We start from the raw sequence: 19,442 nt of genomic DNA, 5'->3' as shown, positions 1-19,442 counted from the left end.
TAACAAAGGACGTTCTACGTCCGCCGCTATGGTTGAGGGTGGCGCTGGTGAACACTCTCAAGGTTCGTATACAGACAACATAAATACCCAAGCAAGTAGCAGGGGGGACAGCGGCCGATGTAGCTCAGTTGGAAGAGCACCGGACGCGATATTCGGAGGTCGTGGGTTCGGTTCCCACCATCGGCACGTTGTTTTTTCTGCTACTTTGTGTTTAATTATCTTCCCCTAAACAAGATTACATTACTAATTTCTTTGATCATACAAGTAAACATTAAAAAAAGGACATAAAGTAACATACATCCCCTACACTTTCCTTGGCCTCGCCGACTGTTGGCTTCTTTCCTTCATGTATTATAACGAGCACCTTCATTTCCCCTTAATTTATCTGATCATAACAAGGGTATTTCCTTGCCACTTGAATATTGTGTTGTCTCTATTACAGTAAGCTGACAGGAAGTGAAGTAGTAGGAATCTATGAGCATAGTAAGGCCAAATTTTTGAGCAGGACAGAAATACCTTGGGTTGATGAAGTTTGTATGCATGCATGGCTAAAAAAAGCAATAAATGCTCGGCATGAAAAAGATGGGCAGGATGAGAATTGACATCCAATGGGGATTTATTGATTGAAAGTATGCTCTTTGTTTTCATGCCAAGTCTACAGCAAAAAAGGAGGAAATTATTCTTGGAAATTAACATTGCTCCTTAGCATGATTAAAGTTTCCTGTTAAGAGCACACTGGGGCTGGCACACATTTAGCATGTTTCTTGTATGGGCAGTTATTTTGTATCATGGCTTTCCTGCAAGCGTGTCTGGGGATTTTAATGCAATTATGCTTCTTCAAACACCTGTAATTTTTTTAACCATATTAGTGCTGCATTTGTACTACATGCACTAGAGATAACTGATTCTTTTCTCCGAAACAAAGCAGCTATTCGTGCTTTTTTCATATTCTGTGCATCAGATGAAAAGTCAGTTAAATGTTGAAGCAAAGCTCATTCACTCATATGTGGGAATGCATATCAATATGCCCATCTTTTATTGGGACAGGTCCTGGAACAGTTCCAGGATCCTTATTTGCATGCGGGTTTGTTCTGCTGCCGGTAGCCTTTTTAGTCTTTTGCTACAGATAGAGCGAAAAGGTTGCATTCATTATGCTCATTGCTTATTGTGTGAAGTGCTTCTGTCAGTTTCCCAACATGACTGGCTAATGTGGCATTGTCAGCCTTATCTGTTCGTTTTTTATGCCTCTTTTCTTGTGCAGGCACGCTGTGGCATAAGAACTTCCCGCACTGGCGAGCGCTGCTGTGGGGAAGCATGTTGAGACAAGGCATCCAAATCCCAGTCTTCAAAAGGGTCCACTCCTTCCACTCCTTCAACTTCTACAGTGTCAGCGCTGGGTTGATGCCCTTCACTGCACTCTGGCACTACACTGGCCTCAGGCACAACACTGGCTTCCAGCACTATGTGCGCCTCGGACACAGAGGTCGACGCACTGCTGGACCCAGTTTCTTGGCTCATTTGTCAAGGCTTGTAGTTGCCTGAAGTCCTGCATATATCACAAGAGCAAACATAAAACATGTATATAATGCATGAACTTGCATACTATATGTCATTGCTTGTAAGAATGTGTTCTGTACATCTCGCAATTCTTTTGCCAGTCACTTGTTACCGGTCGCTTAGGGCCATTGCACCTGAACTTACATCCTGTACGCCGTGTTTCTGTATATGTTCTCCTGTATATCGTTGCCATTTTTACATCTTTTTTTTTTTCACAGACTCATACACATTGTTAAGTTCATAATTCTTCACGACCCAGTTTACATGGGTTTCTCATATGTGAACAAAACCCTTTTACCTTTTTCAAACCATGTCATTTCTTTGTAATGCTTCTGTGGCTGCCATTGTACGGATTAAATTGAATGCCTTTCCACAATCCCCAAAAGTCAAATTTAGAAGCATATGACAGACTATAATCTTATTCGTTTCTTCTTTCCACAGTGCATTGCTGTGTCCTAAGTTTTAGCTCAATACAGGTGTTGATAGCATCAGTGCAGTGCTTTGTTTTTCATTCTTTTGCATCTATTTTTCTGGTGGCACTCTAGGGACTGTAATAAATGGAAGCCTAATAGCTGGTTACCCATCTTTGGAACTTAAGCCATTGAGTTACTAATAAAAAGTACTCTACAGTTGCCACTCCTCTCTTCTGGTTACTAGCGGAGCTTATATGCTGTCGTAAAGCTAATTTCCAGCCTTTATGTTTGGCTTGACAGATCTGCAAGGCCTATGATGTGCAACATATCAGGGAAGGCACTTATTTCAGTGCCATGCTATCATTTATTTACATTTTCAGTATTAAACTTCTGATTGACTGCCTCGTTCAAACAACAATGCTACTTTCACTGAAAATAAAAGTATATTTTTATGTCTTATGACAGCTTTTTGAAAATTCGGATCGACATGCAAGTCTGCACAGCCATGCAGGTCCTAACTATCACCACAGAGTCAATTTTTAGTTTAAATACCATGAGACTAATACAAGTGGTGGAAAACTCTTTTAATGTAAACTCTGCAATAATGCATTTTTTTGCTGCTAGATAAGCGTCACTGCATCCTGAAAGAGTCCTAGAATCAATGTTTATAGGAAGAAAAAGTGCATGGAATGCTCATGTGTGTGCCGCGCAATATCAGGCGATGTTGAACAACCGCAGGTAATATTATAAATTAATCCAAGTTTCATTGTTGTTTTGAAGGCCAGCTTGAGTAATTAGGCACGAATAGCAGAGAGCAGTGAAGGAAATTTTTCTGAAACTGCCATTTCCATAAAGAAGCATAAACCAGGAGCACAATTCAATCTGACAAATTTAACTGGTCAAGTTTGCAAACCAAAACACATTTAGGTCTTCCACGAGGATTCCTCCCATCACTTAAACATCATTAAAGCTGTGGTTACACTTCGTGTTTTATTATAATGCTGATCACAGTGATGTTTGTAGTCCTGAATAACGTATTTTTCCATACAAATAAATGGTGATAAGACGAAAACATGTTCATGAGCCTAACAAAAGTAAGAAATAAAGGTTGAAATATTTTGAAAGAAGTACCGCATTTTGCACGAATATAACGCGATCAAAAATAAAGAGTTGGCTTCTACCAGCTGACAAGTGTGATGGTGAAGCTTGCCTAAAGTACCTTGAGCAAGTTAAAATATGCACAATTACTAATCTTAGTTATCAGAAGAAACGTATGTGACCAAAGCAATATGTACAACAGAAGAACCATTTTCATTAACAGGCAACCAGTCGCATACAGAAATTGGTGTACAGCCTGAAAAACGGCATAATTTATTTTATTGGAAAACCTGTTAGAAAACAGTGACCAAAAATAGAAACCCATAAATAAATGTATGATTCTGCCTGCAATTCATTTTTCTGCCTTAAGCGATCGGTGTCATCATACCATTGCTTGTTGCTTTTCGTGCGCCGACTGAGGAAACACAGATCTACTATTGCGGCCATATGAGCTACACGTACTGCGCTCCGGCCGCTCGCGCGATGTAGTTTTTTTTTTTTTTTTTTTCGTTATGCCTGATGGCAAAGTCTCGAGAAAAATAAAAGTACACCGCGCGAGCGGCCGGTGCGCGGTGTAGCTCATATAGCCACGATATCTATGCTGCCTCAGTCGGCGCGCGCGAACTCTCCACGAAAAGCAGAACCCGCTTTTAAACATTTTCATTTTACTCAGCATTCAATAGTTCCAGCGCTCTAAACATGGCTGCACATGTTTGTGCTCCCGTTTGTATGCAATGACGTGCATTTCGCCAGATTATGCTTGCTTCACTACGCAGGTGTAAATTGTGTTGGCAAGGCAGAATTAACCATTTTTGCCAACAGCTTGATATGGCAGTCAATAATTATCAGTGAGCTGTCTATGGTGTTCTTCGGGAATAGCAGCAAATTATAGTATGGCCAAGAAATGTCGTTGTCGGCCACTTCTTCGGCGCCGGCGCCGCTTTCTTTCCTTTGCTGGGAATCGAAGAGTCGGCGGAACTTGTCCCGAAAATATTTCCACCTCTTTTGGACAATTATCATGCCCTCTGCGTGATTAAAAAACGGCAGTTTGTGAGCACATTTCAATTAATCACTGCAGTTAGTCATGCTTATTTATCAACTTACCTTCGCTTGGCGCTCCTGGCAATAATTCCGCTGCAACTTCCATCCGGAGCGCTTCCTTTATCAATTTGTTTTTTATGTGATTTGTGGCCAGCAAGCCACAGCGATGGCCACCTCTTGACAGCGCCGATCAGCGCTTCGTTACTTATTTTCATTGCCATTTCCACGTGCGAAGATGGGAAGCGATGACACAAAAGTAAAAAGAACAGCACGCGAAGACTCCTCGCCAGCGAGAATTCCCAATCCGGATGTCGCGGCCACCCTGTCCTCTCATTGGTGTACGGCGCCTAGACGTGCGCCAGTGAGAGACCTAGGCGGGTGAGCAGCTTCCGGCACCTGCGTGAACGCTGACGCCGAAATCTAGCACGGACAGATCTCGGCGCTGGCGTCTCGTACCGTGCGCATGCGTAAGCATGTTCCTGCATACGCCAACAGCGCCAACGCCCAGGCATGGCCCGGTCTCGAGGGAGAGCGTGCTTTCCCTCGAGACCGGCCGTGGCCCAGGGTATGCCGTTGGAGTTGGGCTCGCGGGCGCCGTCTGTAAGCGCTTGCGGCACCTGGTGCTGTAAGCCTCATGAGTACTCATGAGCTTATCGTCTACTTTCATCATGCCGCTAGTGGTGGCTAGACTTGGGCCTGACAACGAGCAGCGTAAACGGGTATTGGGTGCCTCGATGTAGTGCGCCGCAGCACCCGAAGATCGTACAAAAGCGCCGTCGGACGGCACCATATACATTGCGCATTTTATGCGTTGCTTTTGAGACGTGTTTCAGTGTACAATGTGCACGCTGTTCGAGCGGTTCAGCTCCTGCGCCTTTTGTACTCGGGCGCCGACGTGCACCTGAACAGCGGCATCTAGGCCTAAATTACTTCGATCGCTTCGAAGCCACAGCGGACGGCACTTTGTAATAGATCAGTGAGGCGTTTTAGTAAATGGAGCACTCGGTCATAAAACTTATTTACTCTCAACCGCACTGTTTCGTAGTAATAGGAAATTATTATTTCAAGCGACGCCTTAGCAGCAAAGATATAGCGTACAAGAAAACGGGCACCGCGCCGGCTGTGAGCAACTCCCACCGTATGGGTCGGCATTTCACAAGAAGCATTAATTTCTGAAATTCCTTTTTCGAGGGTCTATTATTATTACGAGAAAAACATTATAGCACGCTTTTCTGACACTGGCGCAAGGGATCCGCAATATCGCTGGAGCCGATGGCTTGCTCGGAAGGCACGGCTGGCGCGGCGTGGATGCCTGGGCAAGAACTGCATCGCGCTTCGCTACAGTCAGTTTTGTTTTCAGAAACATGCTGAGTACACTTATTGAAGTCATGCTAGCAAGCGCGAACACAGTACGTATCGGCAGTTTAAGCTTATCGGCACCAGCACAGCAGCAGACGATGCGGTGGCCGCCGGCCGGTGTCGCTCTGTGACGTCACCAATCGTCTCAACAAGGCGATCGCTGTCGATGGAAGGAGCTTCGCGGTGTCAACTTCAGCCTCTTATTTCGAAATAAGGAATGCGTCTAGGGCGATCAAATTTCGGAGATATAATAATAAGGTCCAGTATTATCTGCCAGACTACAGAAACTGTAATATATTGGATGACCGTGGCACGACCCCTTTAAATCGAGTCTGATGGTATTCAGCGATTTCACTGATGAAAAGCTTACAATACAAGGGAGTGAGATACTATAAGACTGGCAGAATATAAATATATCGGCGTATGAATAAACGAAGGTCAGGTATAGATAGAAGAACATGAACTGACCACCAGGGCAAAGGGACGAAGAGATGCCGCGATAATGAAGCACAGGGCACTATGGGGGTACAACAGATATGAACTACTTAAAGGTATTTGGAAATGAATAATGGTGCCGGGACTTACCTTTGGGAACGCGGTTTAGTGCTTAAGGGCTGAAGTCCAATCGAGGTTAAAAATACATCAGAGATATGTGGGAAGGTCAGCACTTGGAGCCCACAGCAAAATGTGATGACTCGAGTTACATGAAGTGGTTCTGGGCCCACACTGAGCATAAGGAGATAAGGAATAAAAGGTAGAAAGGCGAGTCACCAGAGCTCTCATCTACCGCCGTGTTATACGCAAAAACATCAAACGGTATCCATAAATCCCAATCACGTTGATCTCGAGCGCCGTTACAAGCCGGGTGGTAAAGGGTTGTTTGCCTTTTGTCAATCCCAAGAAGCCGACAGACATCTTTCATCAATCTCGAGAGAAAGTTTGACCCTTGATTCGTTAACAGCTGCCTTGGAACGCCGTGACGCAAAACGACCGCTTTTACAAAGGCGCGAGCCACGGTTTCTGCTTTTTGGTCAGATAGCGCCGTTATTTCAGCGTATTTCGTCAAGTGATCTACACACACCAGTACATAATTGTTTCCTGTCGTCGTCTTTGGAAGTGGGTCCATGATATCCATTACCACCCTTTCAAAAGGTGTCGAGACCTCAAATTCCTGAAGGGGAGCTGGCCTGCGGTTTTTCGCTGTCTTTTTTTCTAGGCAAGATTGGCAGTTAGCGCAGTAGTCTCGAAAGTCAGAACGCATGCCTTTCCAATAGTAGTAGCGCTCCAACCTTCCCCGTGTCTTTGCTAATTTACAGTAGCCCGTCTACACAGCATCATGAAAAACTGTCAATGTGGTACGAATGATCTTGGCACCACGACTCTTGCCCATACCTGGCCAGCCTTTCTTCCTGACCGAGTAGGCCGTGTGCGCGTTCGTAGTGTCCCTTGGTTGTCCACCAAATAAGCATTGTCCGGGTCCTGGGCGATCCCACCCGAAGTAGCACGAAAGAATTTCTCCAGTGCTTTGTCATTTCGCTGTTCAGTGCGGAGATCTTCCATGTCTTTGGCCGGACAAAACACATTGATATTGCGAACCAAATTTCTTAGTATGCGCCCTACCTGGTTTGTGTTCTATCTCAAAATCGTATTTCTGAAGCTGCAGGCTCCACGCGCGAGGCGCGAGCTTGGGTCTTTCACATTTAGCAGCCACTTAAGGGGCTGGCAGCCGGTCACTAGCGTGAACTTGCGGCCATAGAGATAGCACCGATATAGTGCCGCACGGCCCAAACTACCGCAAGACACTCGCGCTCAGTGGCACTGTAACACTGCCTGGGGCTGAATTTCCGGCTCGCGAACGCGACTCCCTGCCGTCAAAGTTCTGAGATAGCATCGCGCCTGCGGCAAATTTGGAGGCGTCGGTCGCCACAATAAAGGGCCTGCTTAAAGTCAGGGTATCTCAGCAAAGGGGCCGTTACTAGTTTTTCTTTTAGCTCCTCGAACGCCGTCTATGTCTCGTCCGTTCATAGGAACGCGGTGTTTTTTTGCAGTTAATGCAGTCAACGGCTTCGCGATTCGGGCAAAGTCTCGAACATGCCTTCTGTAATATCCGACTACGCAAAGAAACTCGCACACACATCGAACTTCGGTTGGCCTCGGGAAGTCACGGACGCTACTTAGTTTACGGTTCGGGTTTTACTCCGTCCGCAGAAATTATATGTCCAAGGTATCTGACCTGCTCCTGGAGATGATGATGATGATGGACTGATTTTTATAGCGCAAAAGCATCTTAGGCCAAAGAGCGCCAAACAAAAGGTGAAGTATCAACTCAAGTCAATAAAATGTCCTAGTTGTGATGTTTAATAATGTACTTAAAAACAGTAGTGTATAGGGCCTAAAAGTTCTTTCGAAGTGTATAATCTAAAAACAGTGGTGTATAGGGCCTAAAACATTGATTCGCGGTGTACAGTGGTCTGAGTAAAAAATTAAAAGGAGACATGTACATGTTAAAAGGCTAAGCTGCCTCAGCAACAATTTCTTAAAGGCCCACTGTCCACCCTCCGGTCGAAAATATTTTCTTCCCCGGTGACTGTGAGACTTCGCCCCTAGAACGCAAGGCCGCAAAATGTTTTTGAAAAGAGTAACTAATAACGCAGTTACAGCCACCGCAATCACCCGATTCTATCATGCTTCTCTCCTTCCGTTCCCTCGCAAAGGTTTTTCACTCTCCTGCCCGAGGTCGTCCAGCCTCCGCAAGACAAATTCCCCTTCCTTCTCCGCGTTTGGCGGGAGGTGGGGCGTGGCACTCCGCGAGCGCGAAAAAAAAAAAAAAACGGCCGAGGGAGCGCGCGCCGCTGAATTCAGTCTGGCCGTGGCGAGGGAAAAGCGCGCAGCAAGCGGTAGACGCCCATCCTTCTCCCGTCAGTCAGCGAGACGGACCAATGGACGTCGTTCGCGGTACGTACGTCATTACTGTGGCCCGTCGGGCCAGCGCAGGAAACGGGGAAGCTGGCTTCCCAAAGGAGAGCATGAGAGAGCTTTGAATTGTATTTTCGATGCTTTGCAGCGCGCGTGTCACTGTAGCATTTTGCATAGACTATCTCCGGTACCTGATCGAAACACTGGGCTCCTTTGCTTAAAAGGGCCTTCCCTGGACAGTGGCCCTTTAAGTAAAAGAAACGGGCTGAAGCCCACGTTGCTAAAATATTCCACATGAAAAGCCTACTTTTAATAAATATGACAAACTCTTTCTATGGGGAACATTGGATTATCACTAGGAAAGATGGAAGGATGTGTGGGTATTTGTTTCTTGTGCAATTCGGGAAAATTACGTCTCCTTTGCTGTTCAAGTCTCGGACGTTCAATTAAAACATGGATCACTGTTAGCTGGTCACCGCATCTCGAACAATGTGATGCAGGAGAGTTTGTTAAAAGGTATGAAATGAGGTTTATATGTGTGACCTATTCTCAGCCTGTACAGAGCTACTTCTTTGAATCTGTCTCGTTTTTCTGTAGTGTACCTGCCTATCCATGGTCTTATTGTGTGTAGTTTATTCTCAGTTGCTGTGCCCCATTCTTGCCATTGCTGTTGAATCATGATTTTAATGTGTGGCTTGAGGTCCTAATATGTTATCTTGTCAATGTCTGTAGTGTTTCGAAGGGCAGCTGATACAGCAAGCCTATCAGCTGCCTCGTTACCTGGTATACAATGGTGGACTGGCACCCAGCACAGCGTAATTTTAAGTTCTAGTTTATGGTCAAACATAAGGGTGTTAAATAGAGAATTCAGGACTGGGTTCTTATTATGCCATTTCCAAGAGAATAGGGATGTTAAAACACTGAGGGATTTTATGTAGAAGACCGATGTCTGTATTTTCTTTTCTGTAATGTATCTTAGTTCGTCTCGACATAGAGGCTAGCAATTGGGCTTGTTCGAAAAGCACCCGTGGCGAGGCGAAGACCGAGGTGGCGCACGGTATCGAGCGATTTTAGAGCAGAGGATGATGCTGACCCATAGACTATGAGCCATAGTCAATGAGTGATAGAACTACGCTATTCAGAAGGCTCAGAAGGCAGTCACGGTCTGCGCCCCATGACCAGTGAGACAGACTTTTTAGCAGATTCATTGTTTTGAGACACTTCAGTCGCAGCTGTTTTATGTGTACAATGAAGGAAAGTTTTTCAACAACTACGCCAAGAAATTTATGTTCTTTTTGAAAGGCAAGGCTCTGACCATTCAGTGTAATGTTGGGGTCAGGTCTGATGTCACGCTACTTAAAGAAAAGTATGCAAACACTCTTTTCAGAGTTAAATTTAAACCCATTTTTATCAGCTCACCTAGACAATTTGTTAACACCTAGCTCAATCTGTCATTCACAGATGGCCAAGTTGCAAGATTTGAAGCTTATCTGGACATCATCAACATATACAGAACAAGAAATGGTTTTTGGCAGCACGCTTTTTAGAGAGTTTATTTTGGCTATGAAATGTGTGCAGCTGAGAACACCACCTTGGGGGATACCATTTTCCTGCATGTACTGCTTTGAGTATGCATTGCCAACACGAACTTTGAAGTTCCGTTCAGAGAAGTAAGTTCGTATTGCATTCAACATGTTCCCTGTGATGCCAAGAGACAAGAGTTCGCGGATGATACCATAGCGCCAAGTAGTATCATATGCTTTTTCAAGATCGAAAAAGACAGATAAACAATGTTGTTTATGTACAAAAGCATCCCTAGCATAAGACTCAAATTCAATGAGCTGATCAGCTGTAGACCGCCTGCAGCTCAAAAACCAGATTGGTTTTGATGAAGAAGACTGTGATGATGTTGATCGTGTGTTCGAACGCGCGGGTTGCTCGTAGAGAGAAAGTGAAGTGCGGCCGCGTGCGGGGCCAGCCAGTGCGCGTGAGTTTGTTCGGGGCAGGAGAACGGGACGGACGTTCCTGAGCATCACTGGCGGTTGAATTCCCCATTCTGAGCCTGGCGTCAAAGGCCGGCTCGCCAGCACCGGCCGGGCACTTGGTTCGGCGTCTAGTGCCGCACAGTGCTTCGCCATCCATCCTGTGGTCAACTCCCGGAGGCAGAGCGACCTGAACGCCGCATTTGTGCCGCCGCAGTACCCGGGCGTGACCCACCGAGTACTGGGACGCCGGGGAGTGGCCTGCCGCACTACCGGGTGCTCGGACGCCTGGGCGTGAACAGGGCCCGCGTCATACCCAGGCCGCCGGTCTCTGTCGCCTGCACCGGCGTCGAGTTCGAGCATCGTCGGACTCCCCTACACCGGCGTCGAGTCCACGGCCGGACTAAACAAAAGTAGGACGTTTGTGGACGTGCGCTAGTAGTACTTAGCTAGACTGTATTCGTGTGATAGTGATTTTGTGTGGTCAAGAAAAGCGTACGTGTGTTCATGAGCCTTATCTGGTACATGCCCAGAGCTCCTGAACGGACCTGGGCCCATAACAACATCACAAAGACCATTGTATTCAAGGAAATGAAGAAGGCGACGATTTACAGTTTTTTCAAAAAGCTTGCATAGACAGCTGGTTAGAGCAATAGGCCGACAACTAGCAGCAAGTGTGGGTTCTTTTCCGGGTTTTAATATTGGGATATTGGTCACTTCCTTCCATGCTTTAGGAAAGCGTCCTTTGTCCCATATTTTCTTATACAGGCAGAGTAGGGTTTCAAGCGTGTCCACATGCAAGTGCCTGAGCATTCTATATGTGATCCTGTCAGGACCTCGTGCTGTGCTCCTACAGCTTCCTAGTGCAATCTTCAGCTCCTGCATGGTGAAAGGGCTATTATACCCTCATGTGCATGGTCTTTTATCATGTATAGGCTTCCTCTCCTCAGTGGCCTTGTGCCGCATAAAGGGATCTGTATAGTGCGCTGAGCTAAATATGTATTCAAGGTGTTGCCCATAGTGTGTCTGCTTGATGTTCAAAAGAGTCACCACTGGCGCGCTGACAAGGGGTATTGGGAGAGTGCTATATCCTTTGAGTGCTCTTATCCTGTTGTATACTTTGTGTGCATCAGAATAGGAGTTAACAGAAGAAATGATGGCCAGCTTTCTCGCTTGCAGATGCGTCGAACACGCCTGCCATTTGCCTTTGCGCGCTTAAAGGCTATTAGGTTTTCAGCTGTGGGGTATGGGCGTAACTTTGACCATGCCCTGTTTTGAGTTTCACGAGCAGTCTTACATTCTGCATTCCACCAGGGTCTTCGTTTGTTTCGTGGTTTACTTAATGTATTTTTCTGCAGCCTCAAAAATGTGCAACGTGATCAAGAGTTGAGATTTATCAACGCCTAAGGCAGTAACTGGTGAACGGGGCAATGCTGAGCGTTCCCTGAACATCTCACAGTCGGCCGCATATTCTTTAAACTTTCTGAGGTTACTCACATTTACATTTTTATTGCCTGCATACTTTACAGAGATGGGAAAATGATCACTTCCATACAGATTGTCCATAACAACCCACTCTGTAGCGATCAAGAGCATGGGGAGCCAATAGCTAAATCAATGGCTGTGTATGTATTATAAGCCAGGCTGTAGTATATTGGCTTTTTTGAGTTCAGCAAGCATGATCCTGAGGACAATAAGAACTTTTCAATTAGCACACCTCGGGAGTCCGTTCTTGTACATCCCCATAATGGGTGGTGTGCAGTATCCTGGGCCCACACTGAGCATATGGAGATGGAGGCACAGACTCGGGATATAGTTTTTAACATATTTAATTAAAACAACTGGCTTAGTTTCGCTTACGGCTTGCCATCACTGGGCTGCTCGCTGCGTTTGCGTGGTGCTGCACAGGCTTGTAAGCTGCAATGATACGTGCAGCTTACAAGAACGCGTTAGGCCTCCCACTATACACATCCAACGTCAAATTGGAAGCTCTTGGACTGCACAACACATTTGAAGAGATTCAAGAGGCTGTCATCCTGTCCCAGAGGGAACGCCTTCTGTCAACTGAGACAGGCCGGCTCATCCTCGAGCGCGTTGGCTATCCTTCGGGCCTACAAGTTATCCAGTCGACGACTAGCATTCCTGTTCCGTACCGAGCAAGAGTATATGTGGCCCCGCTCCCAAAGAACATGTCTCCAGTCCACAACGAAGGCAGAAGACACGCCCGAGTGAATTACCTTAAGCGTGCAGTGGAACGCAGTCCGAAAACTATCTATGTGGATGCCGCTCTGTACGAGCATACATCGAGCGCAGCAGCAGCCGTGGTGGTGGGCTCTTCGTACACAGAAGTCTCCAGCATGTCCATCCCGAACTGTACTATCACAGAAGCGGAAGTGGCGGCGATCGTGCTTGCCATTACCTACGGAGACGCGACCAATCGAGACCTTCACGCAATCACTGACTCACAAGCGGCGTGTCGGCTCCTTCTTGCAGGCAGAATACCTACAAAATTAGCTCGCTTCATAACTAACCCATTGACTACAAATTCACTGCTCAAACATCAGATCACTTGGGTTCCGGGGCACTCCGGATTGGAAGGTAATGAGGTCGCGGATAGGCTAGCTCGAGGTCACACAAACCGAGCGGCCACCAATCCCCCTCCACACAAGGGACTAAATGCACAGGAAACGCGGGAATGGAGACAGCTCCAAACCAACACTTACCCCAACCTACATCAATACAACATAATGTTCCCAGAACACTACACAGACATATGCCCTTGGTGCAACGACCGGCCCACTGCCTACCCCGTCACATGGGGGTGCACAGGCCCCAAATCTGCACACATAAACATGCACCATTCGGAGGCGCAGTGGGAGGCCGCTCTGCTATGCTCTGATCTAGAGACCCAGCGTAGGCTGGTAACTCAGGCAAGAGCGGCAGCCCAGGCCACTGGGGTCTTGAAATGAAGACTCCACTCACTGCCCCCCCCCCCCCTTTTTTTTTCTTCTTTTCTTTTTCTTTAAAAAAAAAGAAGTTTTTTTCTCTCTCTCTCTGCACAGGCTCCGAATGACTGGCCTTTCGTCAAGGCCAAGTGGTGGAATGCTGAATGCTGTCGCTGCTGCCTTCGTTCAGCTGGCGGTGGGATGAGCTGCCAGGCGTGGAGGCGAAATGAGAGGGACCGAGCTTGAACGGCGGTTAGACCCCGGGCTCCCCAGGTCGTGGAGTAGCCCGTCTTCTGCCCTGCTCGTTTTTCGTTCGCCCGTCTCGTACGCTGCCTGCGATTCTTCTCTCTCGCTCTCCCGTTCGCCTCCTCCATTAAGCCCTCCGTTCCATTGTTGCGCCTCCTTTTCCCCGCCTTACGGGTTGACCGGTCTCCGCGGCCGACTGTTAGCTCCCTCGCGGCTTCAGCAGGTCCCGCCCCAAGACAGTCGTTGGTGGCTGTCCATATATGGGCAGGTTTTCTTGCCGCGATACCAAAGCGTAGAGTTTGGCCAGACGGCCCGTTGCTACCATCTATAGATTGCGCCATTATTTGACAACCTGTTCTTGGTCTTTTTCTGTACCGCCTTCATTACTTTCCCTAGAAAAGATTCGACTGATACTCGGTTATACACTCTCGATTATAGCTCGACTACGCCCGCTATGTTAGAACCCCCGGCGATAAGCACCTGGGCACTCTCGCGCTCCCTTCCAACTGCTGGCTCCTTCCAGTTTACTGTGGCCTCCTCTCTGGGTAAATCTCTGTTCATTACCTTTTCCTACTTTCCCAAATTCTTAACTGCTACTTTTGAACAGGTCGTCCGGTCCAGCCCCGCCTGACCTACTTTGCATTCGCTGCCCATGCCAGCGCCGGCCGCAGCCACGTTATAGCCACGTAACCTGCACTGGAAAGTCCGCCATTGTCTCCAAAGGCGGCGTCAGTCATTTTTCATTCCATGTGAGGAAACTGTCCCTGTATTTTCCTATTTTATGCCTTTACTGCCTCCAGTTCTTTTTCCAAAGGTTCCGCACGTGGCTAGGCCGGCGTTCTATTGTTCAAAACCTATCTAGGCGCTCTCAGTACGCAACACCGTCACAAGAAGTTCGCGCTTTCCCCCTCCTATACTGATTCTAACCGCGTTTCCTTACACTCCTTGCACATAATCTACTTTGAATGGCATATATTAGGCCTATTTCCACATGAATATTTATACCACGAAATGCTCAGCACATCTAGACTAAAAAACGACTAGCAAACGCGCGTTCAAATAAATTTTACAAATTCCGATCACCTAAAAGAGATCAACAAAGAAAGAAAAACTTACACGTTAATAAAATCTTTAACTCACGTATGAGCGCCGAAAATCCTAGTTGCCGGAACGAAAACCACGCCGCTGGAACATTGAGCTAAAATTTATTCCTTAGCTTGCATCTAACTTAACTAGCCTAAATCTAAATAGAAAACTTTGAAAGAAAGAACTCATCTATTTGACGCTTTCACGTCGCTTCAGCAGTCATCGGTCCGTCCGTTTCTGGTCATCACGTGCAATCCGAAGAGTGCTCTGATACAGCGCCATCCGGCATTACAGTAGGGGGATGAATTACAAATCAAAGAAATATGAGCATTCTTTCAACAAGTGGTTTTATTTCGCTTAAAAGCGCGCCGTGATACTCAATTTGTGTTTGATTCGGCCCACTGGGGCCTTCAGCATAATTCGCGAATACATTTGAAATGTGTCCATGTTTAAATCTTCCGCGCTTTAAAAGTGCTACGGCACCAGCGCCACAAGCGCCCACTATGGCCATATGCCATCCTATGGCTATCTATGGCCCATGCCATGGCCGATCTCGAGGGAGGATACCGGCCATGGCCATCCATTGATCCACAGCAATCCACAGCCACATCCTCATTCGTGCAAAAATGGCGACCTCCACAGTAGTTAGTGAGCCACGCCGCGTCGTCGAGTTGGGATTTGTTGAAAAACGCGAGGCGTGGGCACTTAAAAGCAAGTACTTTCCAAGCAAAGTGGGGGGAAAGCCGGCTTGGCTTCATCTGGGAGATATTCCTAGTGGTAAACGCCTGTCATGTCGAAACTGTGGTGAGCCGTGCCTTTTTCTTCTGCAAGTATATGCGCCACTCGACGATCTCGACCGTGCTTTTCACAGAACGCTGTTTGTGTTTGTTTGCGTAGCTGCAGACTGTATGAATATGCATGATTCGGGCAGCTTCGTAGTGCTGCGGTCCCAGCTTCGCAAAGAAAATTCATTTTACAGCAGTGAACCTCCTACAGAATCTCCCGATGCTGCAGACAGCCCTTCTGCAGTCGATTTCTGCAACCTGTGCATTGTATGCGGTGCTTTAGGAGACAAGACATGTGCCAAGTGTCACAGCCGTCATTACTGCTCAAAAGCGCATCAAATACTGGACTGGAAAGCCGGTCACAAAGCCCGCTGCGACGTGCAGTCTGTTGACAGCTGCGAAACTTCTGCGCCTCTTTTTCCCGAGTACGAGCTGGTTACAGAGACAGAAGACGATGTCTGCAGTGATGACGATAACAGCAAAACAGATGAAGAAAGACTTGCAGACTACCGTTCATTTTTATCCAGCCATCCAGAGTGTTCAAGCACTGGTGCCGATGTCGCGGACTTGAACAAAATGGCAGCAACCTGCCAGGACAAGGCGTTTTGGAAGTTCAAGAAGGCCATTCAAAATGCACCTGATCAAGTGCTGCGCTACAAATTGGGTGGCGCACCGCTCCTGGTCGCAACTAAGGGCGGCCCTGATGTGATACCCCGCTGCTCCTGCGGCTCAGAGAGGCAGTTTGAGTTTCAGGTGTTGCCACAACTACTTAGCAGCATCACAGAGCCTACTGTGGACAGCCTGGATTGGGGAACATTGATCGTGTACACATGCAAATCCTCTTGTGATGGTGAGGCATACCATGAAGAATATTTGTGCAAGCAAAACTTTTCTGATGAATAAAGATGTTTACCTCATAATTGGACTACATGTAGAGTTGTCTCTTGTAATGTCATGGTTGATGCCAACAAAAGCACATTGAGAATTACTGTAAACATTGTCTGTAAACAAGCCTTTGGTGGCAGCACACTTTGACTAACTCTTGCAATGAATGGATTTCAATATACATGCATAATCACAGTTCCAAATAGTTTCCATAATCCAACTTTTGATTTTCACATAGTTATTAATCTCTCATGCTGTATCATGTTTGGACTAGAAAAAAAAAAAAAAACTGAATAATGGATGCTCAGATTTTCCTATTTTGGTTGTTTGTACGCTCTCTTAAGCTCACTTTAGTCTGTCACATGGACAAAATGATGTGCTGCCTTGCTACTACGGTGGCTCACTGGCTGAGGCACTGGACTGCTGATACCAAGAAAGTGGCACTGATCCTGGGCTGTGTTTCGATGAGGCAAAATGCAAGGCACACGTGTACCATGTGGTTTCAGTGCATGTTAAAAAAATCCAGGTGGTCGAAATTACCAGTACCTTCTAGTACGTAATCTCTCATAGGTGACACCGTTTTAGAACACTAACTCTCCAAGCCAAACCAAACAGTTATGTTCTATGCTTTAACAGAAAGGGTCCTCATTTGGTCCTCAAATTCATTTTAAAAAATGTGAATTGGTTTACAGGAAAGGAAAGGTGCAGTATCTGTCACACTTCTCGGCGGACGGGTGCCTTTGCATTTCGCATCCTCTGAAAAGCAGCCACTGCGGTCGGGTTCTAACCCAGGTACTCCAGTTCTCCAGCCGAGTGTCTTACCCCTGAGCCATCATGCCGAGGTCCAAGCCATTTTGTGTTGCAACAGCTTGAAAGTATCATTTAGAACAATTCTGATTCTCAAGATTTTGTGAAAGTGTAAAAATTATTTTTGCCAGCCTTACATCTCAGATTCCATAAGAGAAAATTTCCAAAATGGAATGTCACTGTACAAATGGGAGACAAATTTGCCTGCAAGGTCAGACTGGCAAGTAAGCTAGATGCAAGCCTAAGCTACAGGTAACAACAGTTTCTACCCCATAGTGCTATCTAGGCAAGGAAGGATGGGAAGGGCACAATGTAATATGTATGAAAAAATTGAGGGACATACAAGCTCATCTCAAGAGTATGATGTGATAGCATTGATGGCTCTTGTTTGCACTCCCCTAGGGATTCCTTGTTCATGTACATGTATCTCATGCTCATTTAATTGCCAATCCCTGAACTTGGGCCTCTAATATCTGGCACATTTTTATTAGCACACAGTCCTAAGCTACCACATTATCCAGCTACTGGTCATAACTGACCACTCCACATAAAATAAAGTCCCGCCTCAGCCAAGCTGTACGAACATGCCATCATGGTTTAGGCGCAGCATGCCTGATGCGGTATCCAAGAGCCCTGGAAGGTTAACTGCTAACCCATTCTCCACTTTAAATGAGCAATCATGACTTGCAACTCCTCCTAACTTTGTGACAGCACGTGTTATCTTTAGGTCACGCAGCCCATTGACGAATCAGAGCTCGGCCATATCATCTGCCCGCAGTTCTTCGCTAACGTCGACACAGGATTTTCTGCAGAACGAGGCCTTTTATGCTATTCCATTAAAAATTACAGGGGACGCTCAAGGTTCACCTTTAAGCATATGACGTGACAGCATTAAAGACTCCTGTTCACGGCTTCTCTTGTGGACTCTCGTTCTTGTGCGCGCACTTTGTCACTATCGCAATAACCAGTCCCTTAATTTGCACCTCTATTATCTCACAATTACTCTTTAGCATGCAGTCATAAGGTGCCATATGATGTGAAAAACCACTTTTACAGATATAAAGCCCCATTTACCCAAACTGCACGAACTTGCCTGCTTGGCTTATCAGTAAAATGTCCATCTCAGAATGCAATGGTCTTCCTCTTTCATTCCTCTCTGCCTCCAATCTTTAAGAAGCCTTAGTTGGCAGCTCCTGTTGGCCATGTCACATGGCCACATAATGTCACACAACCCTACAACCCATCAGTGTCTGGCCATGTCAGCTGCCAGCTACCACCTGCTGGAGGAATGCCCATGATTTTTCACTCGCAACGCCAACGTCAGATTTTCTGGAGAACGGGCCTTTCAACATTGTTGCGTTAATATGTGCACAAACAGCTCTAAAGTAACAGGGAGATGGCAAATGCAAGTGTACTAATATGCAAGCTTATATAATTTAACAGGCACACTGTACTCTTCCAAGAGCACACGCACATTTCTACTTGATTAGGTGTTGATAAAAATAATTGCAGTATGTCCCTATCACTCTAGCCATATTTGAAAAATCCCATGGTACCAAATATTTTCCTGAAAGTAAATTGTGTTCATCACACTCAACTTACAATTGCATAATAGGAGAGAAAAGATGGCGTTAAATGCTAGACAGTTGCATTGGTGGAAGAAAAAAATAGCTGAGTGAGATTCAAATGTGGTATGACAGTGGGGATCATCCTCCTTAAGCTTCTCCTTGGCTAAGAGAAATGTTGTAGTGGAGGACTGTAGATTATTTTGGCCACAAAATTTTTTAAAGTGTAGTGACGTTGCACAGCACCTTTGCATGTCCCCCTGATTGAAATGCAGCTATTGTAGTGGGGATTAAACCTCACAAATATCACAGAGCACCTTAGCTGTTATTGCACTGTGGCAGGTCGAATGTTGTGTATGTGCTTCATTAGCTTATCATCATTAGCCTAGCTATGTCCACTGTAGAACAGGCCATCCCTCCAATTAACTTGTGCCAGCTACAGCCACCTTATCCGTGCAAACTTCATTCCATCCACCAGACTTTCTGCTACCCCATGCAGCACTTTTCTTCTCTTAAAATTCAGTCCGAGACTTAATGACAATTGGTTATTTTGGCTTCACATTACTCCCCATGCCCATGTTCATTGCATCTCAATTCCTACTAGCATTTCACAAACTCGTGTTTGTTCCCTGACCCCATCCTGCCCTCTTTTTGTCTCTTAATATTACACGTCACTTCCCTTTTAATAGCTTGGTGCATTGTACTCAATCTATGCGCTCGGTCTTTTTTTTTTTTTCAGCTTTTGTGTTTCTACCCC

The 19,442-nt window shown here is 46.2% G+C and overlaps 1 protein-coding gene across 1 annotated transcript; it reads left to right on the top strand.

Annotated features, from left to right (window-relative positions):
- The first annotated feature begins 15,194 nt into the window (after positions 1-15,194).
- Positions 15,195-16,348, top strand: LOC146205886 (uS5 assembly chaperone PDCD2-like). The gene has a single exon (XM_084590551.1). It carries the CDS (start codon positions 15,270-15,272, stop codon positions 16,329-16,331), a length of 1,062 nt encoding a protein of 353 aa, XP_084446677.1. The 5' UTR covers positions 15,195-15,269; the 3' UTR covers positions 16,332-16,348.
- The last annotated feature ends 3,094 nt before the right edge of the window (positions 16,349-19,442 follow it).

The sequence above is a fragment of the Amblyomma maculatum genome, chromosome 1 (assembly GCF_055883805.1).
Source record: "Amblyomma maculatum isolate TAMU_Amacu chromosome 1, ASM5588380v1, whole genome shotgun sequence".
Classification (NCBI taxonomy): Eukaryota; Metazoa; Arthropoda; class Arachnida; order Ixodida; family Ixodidae; genus Amblyomma; species Amblyomma maculatum.
The sequence above is the reverse complement of the archived record's forward strand: the minus strand, read 5'-3'. Positions and strand labels throughout refer to the sequence as shown.